Here is a 17,581-nt window from a genome sequence, read left to right as displayed (position 1 = left end):
GAAAGACATCATACTGGTCCTATAGGACAGAGAGAAAGACATCATACTGGTCCTATAGGACAGAGAGAAAGACATCATACTGGTCCTATAGGACAGAGAGAAAGACATCATACTGGTCCTATAGGACAGAGAGAAATACATCATACTGGTCCTATAGGACAGAGAGAAAGACATCATACTGGTCCTATAGGACAGAGAGAAAGACATCAGCATACTGGTCCTATAGGACAGAGAGAAAGACATCAGCATACTGGTCCTATAGGACAGAGAGAAAGACATCATACTGGTCCTATAGGACAGAGACAAATACATCATACTGGTCCTATAGGACAGAGAGAAAGACATCATACTGGTCCTATAGGACAGAGAGAAATACATCATACTGGTCCTATAGGACAGAGAGAAAGACATCATACTGGTCCTATAGGACAGAGAGAAAGACATCATACTGGTCCTATAGGACAGAGAGAAAGACATCATACTGGTCCTATAGGACAGAGAGAAAGACATCATACTGGTCCTATAGGACAGAGAGAAAGACATCATACTGGTCCTATAGGACAGAGAGAAAGGCATCATACTGGTCCTATAGAACAGAGAGAAAGACATCATACTGGTCCTATAGGACAGAGAGAAAGACATCATACTGGTCCTATAGGACAGAGAGAAATACATCATACTGGTCCTATAGGACAGAGAGAAATACATCATACTGGTCCTATAGGACAGAGAGAAAGACATCATACTGGTCCTATAGGACAGAGAGAAAGACATCATACTGGTCCTATAGGACAGAGAGAAAGACATCATACTGGTCCTATAGGACAGAGAGAAAGACATCATACTGGTCCTATAGGACAGAGAGAAAGACATCATACTGGTCCTATAGGACAGAGAGAAATACATCATACTGGTCCTATAGGACAGAGAGAAAGACATCATACTGGTCCTATAGGACAGAGAGAAAGACAGAGAGAGAGATCAAAGAGGAGGAGAGACAATAAGAGCGGAAGGGACGGAGACAGAGAAGCAGAGAGATTGAGACCCAGGTGTACATACCTCCGTCACAAAGGTGTACATTCCTCCGTCACACAGGTGTACATACCTCCGTTATACAGGTGTACATACCTCCGTTATACAGGTGTACATACCTCCGATACACAGGTGTACATACCTCCGATACACAGGTGTACATACCTCCGTCACACAGGTGTACATACCTCCGTCACACAGGTGTACATACCTCCGTCACACAGGTGTACATACCTCCGTTACACAGGTGTACATACCTCCGTTATACAGGTGTACATACCTCCGTTATACAGGTGAGGATGATGAGACAGAGTCTGGCACTGTTGAGTCTGTGTTCATCTGGAGAGAGAGAGAGAGAGAGAGAGGAGATACAGAGAGAGAGAGAGAGAGAGAGAGAGAGGGTGAGAGAGAGAAAATGAATCTGGCACTATTCATATGGAATAAGGAGAGGGGAGACAGGAAGGATGAGAAAGGACAGATGAGGGAGAGAGATACACATTGATGGAGAGATGTGGACTGAAAAAGAGCTCAATGAAAAGGCAAAGTAGCAAGAATTGGGAAGGAGAGAGAGGGAGGACAACTTGACAGCTGGTATTTTGAGAAGAGGATTGAGAGAAGTGGGGCAAGAGAGGAGAAGAAAGGGGGGAAGAGAGGAGAAGAAAGGGGGGAAGAGAGGAGAATAAAGGGGAAGAGAGGAGAAGAAAGGGGGGAAGAGAGGAGAAGAAAGGGGGGAAGAGAGGAGAAGAAAGGGGGAAGAGAGGAGAAGAAAGGGGGGAAGAGAGGAGAAGAAAGGGGGGAAGAGAGGAGAAGAAAGGGGGGAAGAGAGGAGAAGAAATGGAGGAAGAAAGGAAGGAAGAGAGGAGAAGAAAGGGGGAAGAGAGGAGAAGAAAGGGGGAAGAGAGGAGAAGAAAGGGGGAAGAGAGGAGAAGAAAGGGGGAAGAGAGGAGAAGAAAGGGGGGAAGAGAGGAGAAGAAAGGGGGGAAGAGAGGAGAAGAAAGGGGGGAAGAGAGGAGAAGAAAGGGGGAAGAGAGGAGAAGAAAGGGGGGAAGAGAGGAGAAGAAAGGGGGGAAGAGAGGAGAAGAAAGGGGGAAGAGAGGAGAAGAAAGGGGGAAGAGAGGAGAAGAAAGGGGGAAGAGAGGAGAAGAAAGGGGGGAAGAGAGGAGAAGAAAGGGGGGAAGAGAGGAGAAGAAAGGGGGGAAGAGAGGAGAAGAAAGGGGGAAGAGAGGAGAAGAAAGGGGGGAAGAGAGGAGAAGAAAGGGGGGAAGAGAGGAGAAGAAAGGGGGAAGAGAGGAGAAGAAAGGGGGGAAGAGAGGAGAAGAAAGGGGAACAGAGGAGAAGAAAGGGGGAAGAGAGGAGAAGAAAGGGAGGAAGAGAGGAGAAGAAAGGGGGGGAAGAGAGGAGAAGAGAGGAGAAGGAAGGGGGGAAGACACACAATTGGCCCAGCGTCGTCCGTGTTTGGGTTTGGCCGGGCTAGGCCGTGATTGTAAAAAATAATTTGTTCTTAACTAACTTGCCTAGTTAAATAACGGTTAAATAATTAAAAAATGTTTTAATGATTGATGACAGACAGACAGACAGACAGACAGACAGACAGACAGACAGACAGACAGACAGACATAGTGAGAGAGAGATAGTGAGAGAGAGATAAGGAGATAGTGAGAGGTAGAGAGAGAAAGAGAGATAGGGGTAGAGGTAGAGAGAGATAGTGAGAGATAGTGGTGGAGGGATAGAGATAGAGAAAGCGAGATAGGGGTAGAGAGAGAGATAGTGAGAGATAGTGGTGGAGAGATAGAGAGAGGTAGAGATAGAGAGAGAAAGAGATAGGGGTAGAGAGAGATTGGTGGAGAGATAGAGAGTGGTAGAGAGATAGAAAGAGAGATAGTGGTAGAGATATAGAGATAGAGATAGTGGTAGAGAGATAGAGAGAGGTAGAGAGATGGAGATAGCCGTGTATTTAAACCTTTGGTGTCCTGCATGACGATGGAGGAGTACTTGAGGAAGGTGATGAGCAGGTTACTGGTCTGAAGGTTAGGATCCAGGGGAAGTTCTGAAGAGTTCATCACTGGAAAGCAGGACACACAGCGTTGGTTCAACATAATACTAATGCTATGTTGAAATGTTGAAAGATCCATTTGGGTAACAGCTAAGAACTTTACTGTGATTGTTTTCAAATGAAACGGTCAAAAATAAACTAAAATATCTTCTTGGCATGAAGCAAGGATTTAGCTAGGACAGTCTGGGGGGGGGTCTGGGTGGGGAGGGGGAACCTGAGAATGTGCCGTGGTTGGCAGAAAACAACTCCAGGGAGAGACCCCTCAACAACTGCAGGGAGAGACCCCTCAACAACTCCAGGGAGAGACCCCTCAACCCCTCAACAACTCCAGGGAGAGACCCCTCAACCTCCCAACAACTCCAGGGAGAGACCCCTCAACCCCTCAACAACTGCAGGGAGAGACCCCTCAACAACTCCAGGGAGAGACCCCTCAACCCCTCAACAACTCCAGGGAGAGACCCCTCAACCTCCCAACAACTCCAGGGAGAGACCCCTCAACCCCTCAACAACTCCAGGGAGAGACCCCTCAACCCCTCAACAACTCCAGGGAGAGACCCCTCAACCCCTCAACAACTCCAGGGAGATCCCCCTCAACAACTCCAGGGAGAGACCCCTCAACCCCCCAACAACTCCAGGGAGAGACCCCTCAACAACTCCAGGGAGAGACCCCTCAACAACTCCAGGGAGAGACCCCTCAACAACTCCAGGGAGAGACCCCTCAACCCCTCAACAACTACAGGGAGAGACCCCTCAACCTCACATCAACTCCAGGGAGAGACCTCTCAACAACTCCAGGGAGAGACCCCTCAACAACTCCAGGGAGAGACCCCTCAACAACTCCAGGGAGAGACCCCTCAACCTCACAGCAACTCCAGGGAGAGACCCCTCAACAACTCCAGGGAGAGACTCCTCAACCTCACAGCAACTCCAGGGAGAGACCCCTCAACCTCACATCAACTCCAGGGAGAGACCCCTCAACAACTCCAGGGAGAGACCCCTCAACAACTCCAGGGAGAGACCCCTCAACCTCCCAATAACTCCAGGGAGAGACCCCTCAATCTCCCAACAACTCCAGGGAGAGACCCCTCAACCTCCCAACAACTCCAGGGAGAGACCCCTCAACCTCCCAACAACTCCAGGGAGAGACCCCTCAACCTCCCAACTCCAGGGAGAGACCCCTCAACCTCCCAACTCCAGGGAGAGACCCCTCAACCTCCCAACTCCAGGGAGAGACCCCTCAACAACTCCAGGGAGAGACCCCTCAACAACTCCAGGGAGAGACCCCTCAACAACTCCAGGGAGAGACCCCTCAACCTCACATCAACTCCAGGGAGAGACCCCTCAACCTCACAGCAACTCCAGGGAGAGACCCCTCAACCTCCCAACAACTCCAGGGAGAGACCCCTCAACAACTCCGGGCAGAGACCCCTCAACCTCACAACAACTCCAGGGAGAGACCCCTCAACCTCACAACAACTCCAGGGAGAGACCCCTCAACAACTCCAGGGAGAGACCCCTCAACAACTCCAGGGAGAGACCCCTCAACAACTCCAGGGAGAGACCCCTCAACCCCTCAACAACTCCAGGGAGAGACCCCTCAACCTCACATCAACTCCAGGGAGAGACCCCTCAACAACTCCAGGGAGAGACCCCTCAACAACTCCAGGGAGAGACCCCTCAACAACTCCAGGGAGAGACCCCTCAACCTCACATCAACTCCAGGGAGACACCCCTCAACCTCACATCAACTCCAGGTAGAGACCCATCAACAACTTCAGGGAGAGACACCTCAACCTCCCAACAACTCCAGGGAGAGACCCCTCAACCTCCCAACAACTCCAGGGAGAGACCCCTCAACCTCCCAACAACTCCAGGGAGAGACCCCTCAACAACTCAACAACTCCAGGGAGAGACCCCTCAACAACTCCAGGGAGAGACCCCTCAACAACTCCAGGGAGAGACCCCTCAACCCCTCAACAACTCCAGGGAGAGACCCCTCAACCTCACATCAACTCCAGGGAGAGACCCCTCAACAACTCCAGGGAGAGACCCCTCAACAACTCCAGGGAGAGACCCCTCAACAACTCCAGGGAGAGACCCCTCAACCTCACATCAACTCCAGGAAGACACCCCTCAACCTCCCAACAACTCCAGGGAGAGACCCCTCAACAACTCCAGGGAGAGACCCCTCAACCTCACAACAACTCCAGGGAGAGACCCCTCAACCTCACAACAACTCCAGGGAGAGACCCCTCAACCTCACAACAACTCCAGGGAGAGACCCCTCAACCTCACAACAACTCCAGGGAGAGACCCCTCAACAACTCCAGGGAGAGACCCCTCAACAACTCCAGGGAGAGACCCCTCAACAACTCCAGGGAGAGACCCCTCAACAACTCCAGGGAGAGACCCCTCAACAACTCCAGAGAGAGACCCCTCAACCTCACAACAACTCCAGGGAGAGACCCCTCAACCTCCCAACAACTCCAGGGAGAGACCCCTCAACAACTCCAGGGAGAGACCCCTCAACCTCACATCAACTCCAGGGAGAGACCCCTCAACAACTCCAGGGAGAGACCCCTCAACCTCACATCAACTCCAGGGAGAGACCCCTCAACAACTCCAGGGAGAGACCCCTCAACAACTCCAGGGAGAGACCCCTCAACAACTCCAGGGAGAGACCCCTCAACAACTCCAGGGAGAGACCCCTCAACAACTCCAGGGAGAGACCCCTCAACAACTCCAGGGAGAGACCCCTCAACCTCACGGCAACTCCAGGGAGAGACCCCTCAACCTCACAACAACTCCACTGCAACATCCATCACTAGTAGGGAGAGAAACACGGCCATTTATGTTCAACAACGTTAATTTAACTTCATAGTAACGTTAATGGAATGTTATTTGCATGTTGAACGTTCGACCTAATAATGAGCTTTACTGTCGGTAGAGACAAGAAGTGAAGCTATGAAGTGATCCACTATTAGCTAGTCAAGACGCTATACGAGACAGTCAGGTGGATCTCACATCTCAGATGCTAGTTTCACAGATAAAACAGGAGCCAACAACTTCTACTCCACCCCAGTCTCCTCCCTCCATTTAGATTTGTCCTCATCCCACCTTCCCTCCAATCCTGGATCAGGTCCAAGACGACTGGTTATGACATCATGGCCATGATGCCAGCTAAGCACATGGTTCACAGGGGGAAAAGGGTGTGTGTGTGTGTGTGTGTGTGTGTGTGTGTGTCTGTGTGTGTGTGTGGTGACATGGTTCTCTACCTGAAAGATTCATCTGTATTTGAAGCCAGTTCAGTTAATATTTCATACAGCAAATGGCTTTTAGCGAGAAACACACACCATGCATGTTTTAACAGTTACATTGCACGTGAACTGAACAGGTTCAGATTGTGTGTGTTCGTGTGGCGCACGTGTATGGAGGGGTTATCAAAAATGGGCGGCCAAAAACAATGACGAAAAACGTATTTCTTTAAAACAGAATGTTTCAGACGCTTGTTAAAATGTTTCCTCCTATGTCCACTGGTTTAAAGGGGGAAGGGGAACTAAAAGGAGTGGAGGGGAACTAAAGGAGTGGAGGGGAACTAAAGGAGTGGAGGGGAACTAAAGGAGTGGAGGGGAACTAAAGGAGTGGAGGGGTCTTGGTTGACTCTGGCCAACCGTTCCATTTTCCAGAATTACCCCAGTAACAGAAAACAGGAAAGATAAAAAAAAATAGTAACTACATCAACTTAAACACTAGTGATTATTACTACTAATAAAGGTTTCATTTCATTCACTCATTCAATCAATAATTAATCTGTAAATGTCATTCGTTCATGGACAGAGTCCGGACCAATCATGTTACTCACTGTCCATAGAGAGCGGGGTTGTGCCAAGCGGCGTCGTGGGAGTGGTCGGAACAGGGGTGATGGGTGTGGTCGGGATGTCAATCTCTGGGTGACTCTGTTGATTGACAGGTGACAGAGCAAATGAGTGAGGAGAAGAAAGAGGTAGAGGAGGCAGACAGAGATAGTGGGATTAGAGGGAGAGAGAACACATGACTTTCAAGGAAAGCTGAGCAGATGAAACCAGAACAAAGACAATTCCACCTATTTGTTCTCCTCTCCTCCTCTCTCCAATCAGCATCAGGTCATTCTATACAACACTATCAGACATCAGAGATGCTGGCATCTGATAGAACTAAAACACTGACTTTAGAAAAATAACCAATTACCCCTCCCCCTTCTTTATCTCCGCCCTCACCCTCTCTCTCTATACCTCCCACCCTCACCCCCTCTCTGCCTTCCACCCTCACTCTCCCCCTCTCTCTCTCTCTCTCTCTCTGCCTCCCACCCTCTCTCTCTGCCTCTCACCCTATCTGTCCGCCTCCCTCCCTCACCCTCTCTGTCCGCCTCCTCCCAAGCGGAGGAAGGAGACAATCAACTTCTTTGCCTCAAAGCCAAAATATATTTTTTAAATATAATACATTTTGTTTCTATAAATAGTGGTTTAACTTCACCTGAGCGAAAACAGGAGAAAATAGAAAAAAAGATAAAGTAGAAGAAAAAGTTGTTTCTAGGGACAGTAGTAGTAGTGTTATATAAATATTCATACACATAGCTCATATAAACAAAGACATTCCGTAGTAAGAACACATACACCCAGCCATAAGACTGACCCCCTCTTCCTTATATAAACACACATCTCATCTCCCTCTAACTGGCCTGTCCCAAGAGCAAAGAACTTTTGCTGTGCACCAATGGGGCCCGCTCTGGCTAGAGCAAGGCCCGCCTCCAACCCTCCGACCAGTCAAGAAGACCGAAACGACAAGACTCCACCTACTTTATTCTATGTATAAAAATGTATGTAACCATTGTATAGGCCTCTTTTTCACCTGGCTCCTTGCCGAGTTATGTGAACTAGGTCCGTGCACGTAAAACTGCGGGACAAGATATCTCTGACTCATTAAAACTGTCTTTTGTTACAACTGAAATCCACTCTGTCCAACGTCCGTGATTTAGTCTCAACTCTCCAGTTTTTGAACACTAACAGAATTGGTAGCAGAGGATGGTTATTCTTGAATTCGATCTATTATAAGTTAGTGTGAGAGGACGAGACTGATCACGGCTAAAAAATCAGACGGAAGAGTGACTTCCCCAGCCATTCATCTTGCCTCAGGAAATCTGATCGGAGCGCTCTATATAAAGGTGAGCAGAGCCCGTTATATCGAAATCTGCATATTGTATTATAGCCTAAACCAAATTTTGATCAGAAAGTACTGGGCGTGAGTATGAATCGGTGCCCAAATTTTTTACATAAGAACCTAAGACATTGATCGGGGAGATCTTGTTTTGCTCGTTTTTATTTTTTATTTGTATTTTTATTTTTTATCAATTGGCCTATTATTAGAAGTGTAGTATGCACGTAAAAGTTCCTATTGAATAAGTTCTAAACTGTTTAATTGGTTGTGTTTAGAGATTTAGTTAATTAATAGATCGACTGAATCTGCATGTAAAAGTTCCTATTAAATAAGTGCTTACTGTTTAATTGGTTTTGTGTAGAAGTGTAGTATGCGCGTAAAAGTTCCTATTGAATAAGTTCTAAACTGTTTAATTGGTTGTGTTTAGAGATTTAGTTAATTAATAGATCGACTGAATCTGCATGTAAAAGATCCTATTGAATGAGTTGTAAACTGTTTAATTGGTTATGTTAGAGGTGTAGTCGAATAGATATAGGATATGTAAGTTTGGCCTTCCACTAGACAGAGATCGGGAATGATGTGGCTATTGCACATCAAACAATAAACATAAGATGAACCAGAGTTGACATTCCATGATTTGGAGATGGGGGAAATTAAATTGAAAGAAACGTTTGTCGCGGAGTAGGTTGGGATACGTAACTGGGCTATTATGCACACGTGCTGGTAGACAAAGCCACCTTAGTATCGAATGGAATACTGATTTTCGTTTTTTTTCATTCCTGTTGATATTGCCTAAAGATATATAATTATTCTGACAATTGCTATAGAATCGCTCGAATTTACTGATATAAGTTCATAAAGGAATTTACTGAATTGTTTACAGAAAGTATTTAAATAATTCACTGAACAACTCTTAGTTGTCTAGACATTCTATCTATATTTCCTAAAGACCTAGAATTACTCTGAAAATTGTTATAGAACCGCATATATTCACTGATATATTGTTCCAAAAGGAAATCGCAGAATCATTTATAGAAAATACCTAAACGAATCGCTGAACAAATTCAAATAAAATACCGGTGAAATACACACGTGGCGGGCGTCACATACTGATAACCCCCTTTGTCTCGACCAGGGACAGGCTAAGCATACAACGATAGAAATAAACACCACATAGTAAGGATTGAATATACCTAAATAACGCATTATACACATTATCAGACGACTTAGATAAAATGTCTGCAGCCATCACGCCCAAACAAATGATTGCAGTAGAAACTCAAGACCAAGGGGAGCAGCCAGACAACACTCAGATCGTGGCACAGACTGTCTCTCAGATGATCCAACAGCAGGCAGCCCCACCACCCCATTACCCTCCCCCACAGCGGTATATCCTGCAGGCAACGGGCTCAACGAGGCCCCTACACTGGACCATACAGAGGGGGAAACTACCAGTGGTATAACTGAGGAATTCCCGGTCACTATGCCAGATATTGCACGAAACCACTCTCCCCGCAGCAACAGCAATGGAGAGAAAGAGGAAGAGGACGTGGAGGGGCACCAGGAAGAGGAAGAGGACCCTCTCCTAGACACATGCAGCAGGAGCAGCAAGATTACAACCAACCCTCCCACTTCAACACCTGATCACCCAGTAAGAATGATGAGGATGCCACTCCTGCCGATGACCACACTGTCTGAAGCCCAAGAAGTGTACTGGCTAAAATGCCTACCCACAGGGCCTGCCACCCCTCACATCCAGTTTAAGTTCAACCAACTGAAAGCTCAAATCTACACTCTGCACCCATATAAGACTCCCCAAGCTGAGATCCATTGCACACTCAATGCAACAGAAACTGATGACTGCCTCTACACTGCAGACTGGGACGAAGACATGATGCACCTGACCCCACCTATCAGGTGTTGTACCATTGGGTGTGGCCCAGAGGGGGTGGCAGCACCGGTCATCCTACGATCAAGGAACCTCCATGCACCCCTGGCCTGGACGGCTGAAGCATCAATAGCCATAGCACTCCTGAAAACAGATCTATCAGCGGCAGCAGCTCTGACGGCACCTGACTACAAGAACAAGTTCCATTTGGATGTTTCTGGAAGGGAAGGATTCACCTCATCCGTCCTATTCCAGAAACAAGAGGGGGAGAGAAGGGTCTTGATGTACTACTCTTCAAACTTGACCACATTGAGGTAGGACAGTCAACATGCTCCAGATACGTTGCTGCAGTAGCAAAAGCTATTGAAAAAACAGCTCACCTCGTGATGTCACCCTTCAATCAGCCATCATCCCTCAACCAGCATCGGCCAAATTAGCTGAAATCATCGGATTGACGCAGGTCCTCATCAGAGGAAAAGGAAAGACTGAATATCTATACAGACTCAGCCCATGCCCATGAAGCAGGCCACACTGATGGACCCAGAACTTTTATGAGAAACACATGGCCCCACACACGAAGGCAAACTAAAGACCCTCCAAAAAGGCCTCGCACATCTGGTGGCACCCTCACATAAAAAATATGACTGACTTATTTTATGACGATGATTTATTTTGTGACGAATGCAATGGTTGTGACAGACACAACCCAAAGACACCATATCAAACACCAATGGGCTCATACGTAATACCTAATGCATGTTTTCAGGATATTAGTATAGACTACACCGACATGGGCCCCGAAAATTTATCTAAAGGCAAACTCTATCTCCTAGTCATAGTAGATAGGTTCTCCAAATGGGTAGAGGCAATAATAACAAAAGGGGAGAATGCTAGGTCAGTCTTTAAGTGGCTACAAACCAAACTAATACCCAGGTATGGCATCCCAAGACAAATCAAATTTGACAAATGGCTTACATTTAACAAACACCTGAGACAGGTGGAAGAAAGATTTGGCATAACCCACAGATTTGGATCTGTGTACAGGCCCCAATCCCAAAATCTGGTGGAACGTCAAACCAAAAGCAAAAGCTAAGATAGCTAAAGTATGTGCCTCATGGGATAATGACTGGTAGAGTCATGCATGGTCCACCAAGGGAGGGAGGTCATATGCCCGCCCTTGATGTACAACAAATTGTAATGTCTAATTATGTGAAAAAACTGACGGTTCTCTCTGCAGCACTCTCTACCCAGGTTCACAAGGTCCAGGAGGGGGAGCTGCCGGGGGACACGACACTACTGAAGGTAAAGGTTGGTGACGGGGTGAGGGTTACAGTCCACAAGAGAAAGTGGCTGGAACCCAGGTGGACTGGACCGTACGAAGTGAAGGAGGTTACTTCACACTCAGTCCAGGTCTCAAAGGTAAATCAGGCACACCTTGGCACCGCCTTACACATTGCACCCCAGCCCCAATTCCTTCTAGAACACTGACTGAAGTCAGAGCTGATTTGAGCGGCCTAAATTCGATTCCAAATGAAGACACTCCTTCCTCAGGTGATGCGGCATCAAACTCCGCCTCCCCTGAGAAGGGAACCTCGCCCAGTTAGAGGGAAATTTCTCCCTCTCTGGGTGAGGCTGGGGATATCTGGTCCCTTATTTGTGATATTCATACTGATATTTGGAGTAACCCTAGGACTTTCACATGGTTAATTGAACAACTACTTCACCCTGCCACATCACATACACCAACCCCTACACATGTCCCTAACTCCTTTCCTGATATCACTCCCTCCAATCACTCCCGTCCCAAACGTAGCACTACACCTACAGACCCACCATGCAAACCAGACAAGGTTAGGAGCACCACCTTATGTATACCCACGATTGCAACCGCCACCTTTCTGCTATAGTTTTCACGTCTAATAGACGTGAAGAGGGGGATTTGTTATATAAATATTCATACACATAGCTCATATAAACAAAGACATTCCGTAGTAAGAACACATACACCCAGCCATAAGACTGACCCCCTCTTCCTTATATAAACACACATCTCATCTCCCTCTAACTGGCCTGTCCCAAGAGCAAAGAACTTTTGCTGTGCACCAATGGGGCCCGCTCTGGCTAGAGCAAGGCCCGCCTCCAACCCTCCGACCAGTCAAGAAGACCGAAACGACAAGACTCCACCTACTTTATTCTATGTATAAAAATGTATGTAACCATTGTATAGGCCTCTTTTTCACCTGGCTCCTTGCCGAGTTATGTGAACTAGGTCCGTGCACGTAAAACTGCGGGACAAGATATCTCTGACTCATTAAAACTGTCTTTTGTTACAACTGAAATCCACTCTGTCCAACGTCCGTGATTTAGTCTCAACTCTCCAGTTTTTGAACACTAACAGTAGTTTTGTTCCTAGCGACAGTAGTAGTAGTTTTGTTTCTAGCGACAGTAGAAGTAGTTTTGTTCCTAGCGACAGTAGAAGTAGTTTTGTTCCTAGCGACAGTAGAAGTAGTTTTGTTCCTAGCGACAGTAGAAGTAGTTTTGTTCCTAGCGACAGTAGAAGTAGTTTTGTTTCTAGGGACAGTAGTAGTAGTTTTGTTCCTAGCGACAGTAGTAGTAGTTTTGTTCCTAGCGACAGTAGAAGTAGTTTTGTTCCTAGCGACAGTAGAAGTAGTTTTGTTCCTAGCGACAGTAGAAGTAGTTTTGTTTCTAGGAACAGTAGAAGTAGTTTTGTTTTTAGGGACAGTAGTTTTGTTCCTAGCGACAGTAGTAGTAGTTTTGTTTCTAGCGACAGTAGAAGTAGTTTTGTTCCTAGCGACAGTAGAAGTAGTTTTGTTTCTAGCGACAGTAGTAGTAGTTTTGTTCCTAGCAACAGTAGTAGTAGTTTTGTTCCTAGCGACAGTAGTAGTAGTTTTGTTTCTAGCAACAGTAGTAGTAGTTTTGTTTCTAGGGACAGTAGTAGTAGTTTTGTTCCTAGCGACAGTAGAAGTAGTTTTGTTCCTAGCGACAGTAGAAGTAGTTTTGTTCCTAGCGACAATAGAAGTAGTTTTGTTCCTAGCGACAATAGAAGTAGTTTTGTTCCTAGCGACAATAGAAGTAGTTTTGTTCCTAGCGACAGTTGAAGTAGTCTAAGTCACCTGAGCGAGAACAGTGATGAAGTTGCGGTTGAGGTGCACGGCCTCGTACAGCGCCAGCAGAATCGCCTCATTGGTCCTGGGGGAGGTCAGAGAGGGGTCAAAAGTCAATATCAGCCAATTAGAATAATGGTTCCAGATTGTATTTGTGACATCACACTGACTAAGGGACCAGAGAGGTCCCAATCACTCTGCATGGATGAAGTTGTCCTATAGACACTGAACTACAGTCAGGTCTGTGTTTTTCACCTACTAGATCTGTGGCTAAGGGCAATTTCTACTCTAAGCATGTACTTACTGTACTGAGAGCTTCTCATCTGCATCTGCAATGAACATACTGCCCACCTGTGGACAAGACAGGAATTACAATGAGAGAATGTTGACAAAATTGACAGTTGTTTAGGAGAATGATTAGTTGTTACGGTGTGTTGGTGGGTCACATAGATCATTAGACTAGACTTAATCTGTGTCTGGGAAAGTGGCCCAATATGTTGTACTATATTTCATTGCAGGATCAGATGTGTTCTTACCATACTGGTGAGTGTAGAGAAGAACCCTCCATGGTTCTCCTCTTCTTTGTCTTTGTACTGTCTGGAGACACAGACACAGGGAGAGAACATGACAATCAACATAAATGTCTGCCCTGGGGTTATGAGTTTATGGATGGACATGAAATATCTCATCATCTGTTACTTTAATGTGATCTGTTTCTAAGCAGACAGGCAGCTCTTCCTATTTCTCAGCAGACGGACAGCTCTTCCTGTTTCTAAGCAGACAGACAGCTCTTCCTGTTTCTAAGCAGACAAACAGCTCTTCCTGTTTCTAAGCAGACAGACAGCTCTTCCTGTTTCTAAGCAGACAGACAGCTCTTCCTGTTTCTAAGCAGACAGACAGCTCTTCCTGTTTCTAAGCAGACAGACAGCTCTTCCTGTCTCTAAGCAGACAGACAGCTATTCCTGTCTCTAAGCAGACAGACAGCTCTTCCTGTCTCTAAGCAGACAGACAGCTCTTCCTGTCTCTAAGCAGACAGACAGCTCTTCCTGTCTCTAAGCAGACAGACAGGTCTTCCTGTCTCTAAGCAGACAGACAGGTCTTCCTGTCTCTAAGCAGACAGACAGGTCTTCCTGTCTCTAAGCAGACAGACAGGTCTTCCTGTTTCTAAGCAGACAGAGAGGTCTTCCTGTTTCTAAGCAGACAGACAGCTCTTCCTGTTTCTAAGCAGACAGACAGCTCTTCCTGTTTCTAAGCAGACAGACAGCTCTTCCTGTCTCTAAGCAGACAGACAGCTCTTCCTGTCTCTAAGCAGACAGACAGCTCTTCCTGTCTCTAAGCAGACAGACAGCTCTTCCTGTCTCTAAGCAGACAGACAGCTATTCCTGTCTCTAAGCAGACAGACAGCTATTCCTGTCTCTAAGCAGACAGACAGCTCTTCCTGTTTCTAAGCAGACAGACAGCTCTTCCTGTTTCTAAGCAGACAGACAGCTCCTCCTGTTTCTAAGCAGACAGACAGCTCTTCCTGGTGTTTTCACCCTGAATATTAACATCCAAACCTGGTTGCTCTGAGAAACACACACACACACACACACACACACACACACACACACACACACACACACACACACACACCTAGAATGCAAGCTGTCAAGCTGAGACTAGAGTAAAAAGTAGGTCTCATTTGTTGAATAGAAATAGACCAAAAATATGAAAAGGTGAATTCTAAAGTAGATCATTAAAGTTGCCAGTTAAAAGATAGTAATGTTTACCTGTTATATTGTGTCAGGGCTTGGCCAACCACCAGACCCATTCCCTAGGGAAAGACATGAATCCTTTAGTAGGAGACTTTTGATGAAAACGTGATAACAGAATGGGGTATGTTAGTTCTAGTTAGTTCTAGTATTTTTTATGATAAACACTCTCTGAAGTCTAAATTAGGGATTCTTAAACTTTTCAGTGTTTTCCTGAAAACCAAGCTCTTGAAAACATGTCAAATGTGGTCAGGAGTTCCCCACCTTGCGTGGTGAGAAATTGTATTTAATTTCCTGCAATTCTACACATCGTGCCATGTGATGGAGAGAAAAATCTATTACAATTTTATAACACATTTCATGCAAATCTGCTCATTATGCCATGCGGCAGAGTACCACATTTGTATCTGAGTTGATCTAATTTCCTACAATTCTACCAAGTTTGCCCCCAACATTTTTTCTTTACCCAACATTAACATGAGACATAGTTTAATAAAGGCAGGAATAAACAACGCGACATCTACATGAATACTCACGTCTAGGGTTGGTTCATCATCCACTATGGACAGCTTCACAATGTAGGGATTCACAGACTGACAACAAAGAAGAAGAAGAGTTAGAGCGGTTCCATCCTGTCAACAGAGGAGGAAAACACGCCGGCTCACCTCGTACTTCCTGTAGTTGACGAGCAGAGCCAGGAGGACAACAGCATCATAACCATGTTGTCCTCTAGTGGACACATCTGATAGGATCTACATGGGGGGAGAGAGACATAGAGACAGAGAGACAGAGAGAGAGAGACAGACAGAGACAGACAGACAGAGAGACAGAGAGAGAGAGAGAGAGAGAGAGAGAGAGACAGAGAGAGAGAGAGACAGAGAGAGAGAGAGACAGAGAGAGAAAGAGAGAGAGAGACAGAGAGAGAGACAGAGAGACAGAGAGAGACAGAGAGACAGAGAGAGACAGAGAGAGAGACAGAGAGAGAGATATTGGCACAGTCATCAATTCACTGGGATGACATATTAACAGGTAAATACCCTAACATTACTGACATCCCCAGTCCTCAGTAACAGTCTTACCTGCAGAATGGCCTCAAAGATGCTGTTGATCATAACATACTCTAGGATGGTGTTCTGACTGATGTTGTCTGTTACCTGCAACACAAAAACACTATTTAGAGAGAGAGAGTGTGTGTGTGTGTGTGTGTGTGTGTGTGTGTGTGTGTGTGTGTGTGTGTGTGTGTGTGTGTGTGTGTGTGTGTGTGTGTGTGTGTGTGTGTCCTACCGTCACTAAACACAGCAGTAGTTTGAGACACAGGGCCTTGAGACTTTCTGAACCCTCCCCACACAGCAGGCTGTCTAAACTCTCCATCAGGTCCTGTGGGAGAGACACACGGGTCATGTTCACTCGGGTCAAACAGGGAAAATAGTTTTCAAAAACGGAGGAAGGGTTGCTACATGAACACTTTTCTCTTAGGACACACACACAGCAGGCTGTCTAAACTCTCCATCAGGTCCTGTAGGACACACACACAGCAGGCTGTCTAAACTCTCCATCAGGTCCTGTAGGACACACACACAGCAAGCTCTCCAAACTCTACATGAAGTCCTGTAGGACACACACAGCAAGCTCTCCAAACTCTCCATGAAGTCCTGTAGGACACACACACAGCAAGCTCTCCAAACTCTCCATGAAGTCCTGTAGGACACACACACAGCAAGCTCTCCAAACTCTCCATGAAGTCCTGTAGGACACACACACACACAGCAAGCTCTCCAAACTCTACATGAAGTCCTGTAGGACACACACACAGCAAACTCTCCAAACTCTCCATGAAGTCCTGTAGGACACACACACACACACACAGCAAGCTCTCCAAACTCTTCATGATGCCTTGTAGGACACACACACAGCAAGCTCTCCAAACTCTCCATGAGGTCCTGTAGGACACACACACAGCAAGCTCTCCAAACTCTCCATGAAGTCCTGTAGGACACACACACAGCAAGCTCTCCAAACTCTCCATGAAGTCCTGTAGGACACACACACAGCAAGCTCTCCAAACTCTCCATGAAGTCCTGTAGGACACAGACACACAGCAAGCTCTCCAAACTCTCCATGAAGTCCTGTAGGACACACACACAGCAAGCTCTCCAAACTCTTCATGAAGTCCTGTAGGACACACACACAGCAAGCTCTCCAAACTCTTCATGAAGTCCTGTAGGACACACACACAGCAAGCTCTCCAAACTCTTCATGAAGTCCTGTAGGACACACACACACACACAGCAAGCTCTCCAAACTCTTCATGAAGTCCTGTAGGACACACACACACACACAGCAAGCTCGCCAAACTCTTCATGAAGTCCTGTAGGACACACACACCTTCATGCGGAGCTCGGCCTTGTCGAAGCCCACGAGCATGTTGATGATGTCGAAGCCCGAGGCTGACTTGTTCTTCTGGTGAACCCCACGGAACAACGCACACAGAGTCTGGAGGAGGGGACAGATACACCTTCATGACAATGTGGGTGAAAGG

At 46.6% G+C, this 17,581-nt stretch overlaps 1 protein-coding gene across 1 annotated transcript in view; it reads right to left on the bottom strand.

The window, feature by feature from the left end:
- The window catches only part of LOC110519875 (armadillo-like helical domain-containing protein 3), a 62,811-nt gene that overhangs the window by 34,716 nt on the left and 10,514 nt on the right, over nucleotides 1–17,581 (bottom strand). Inside the window, exons 5-16 of the mRNA XM_036949056.1 lie at nucleotides 17,428–17,535; nucleotides 16,327–16,419; nucleotides 16,122–16,196; nucleotides 15,708–15,794; nucleotides 15,579–15,635; nucleotides 15,061–15,104; nucleotides 13,828–13,888; nucleotides 13,596–13,642; nucleotides 13,301–13,376; nucleotides 6,948–7,041; nucleotides 2,993–3,094; nucleotides 1,313–1,371 (exon numbers count right to left, since the gene is read on the bottom strand). Coding sequence (XP_036804951.1) covers nucleotides 1,313–1,371; nucleotides 2,993–3,094; nucleotides 6,948–7,041; nucleotides 13,301–13,376; nucleotides 13,596–13,642; nucleotides 13,828–13,888; nucleotides 15,061–15,104; nucleotides 15,579–15,635; nucleotides 15,708–15,794; nucleotides 16,122–16,196; nucleotides 16,327–16,419; nucleotides 17,428–17,535 — 903 coding nt within the window. The remainder of the gene's footprint in view (nucleotides 1–1,312; nucleotides 1,372–2,992; nucleotides 3,095–6,947; nucleotides 7,042–13,300; nucleotides 13,377–13,595; nucleotides 13,643–13,827; nucleotides 13,889–15,060; nucleotides 15,105–15,578; nucleotides 15,636–15,707; nucleotides 15,795–16,121; nucleotides 16,197–16,326; nucleotides 16,420–17,427; nucleotides 17,536–17,581) is intronic.

The sequence above is a fragment of the Oncorhynchus mykiss genome, chromosome 17 (genome assembly GCF_013265735.2).
Source record: "Oncorhynchus mykiss isolate Arlee chromosome 17, USDA_OmykA_1.1, whole genome shotgun sequence".
Taxonomy (NCBI): domain Eukaryota; kingdom Metazoa; phylum Chordata; class Actinopteri; order Salmoniformes; family Salmonidae; genus Oncorhynchus; species Oncorhynchus mykiss.
The sequence above is the reverse complement of the archived record's forward strand: the minus strand, read 5'-3'. Positions and strand labels throughout refer to the sequence as shown.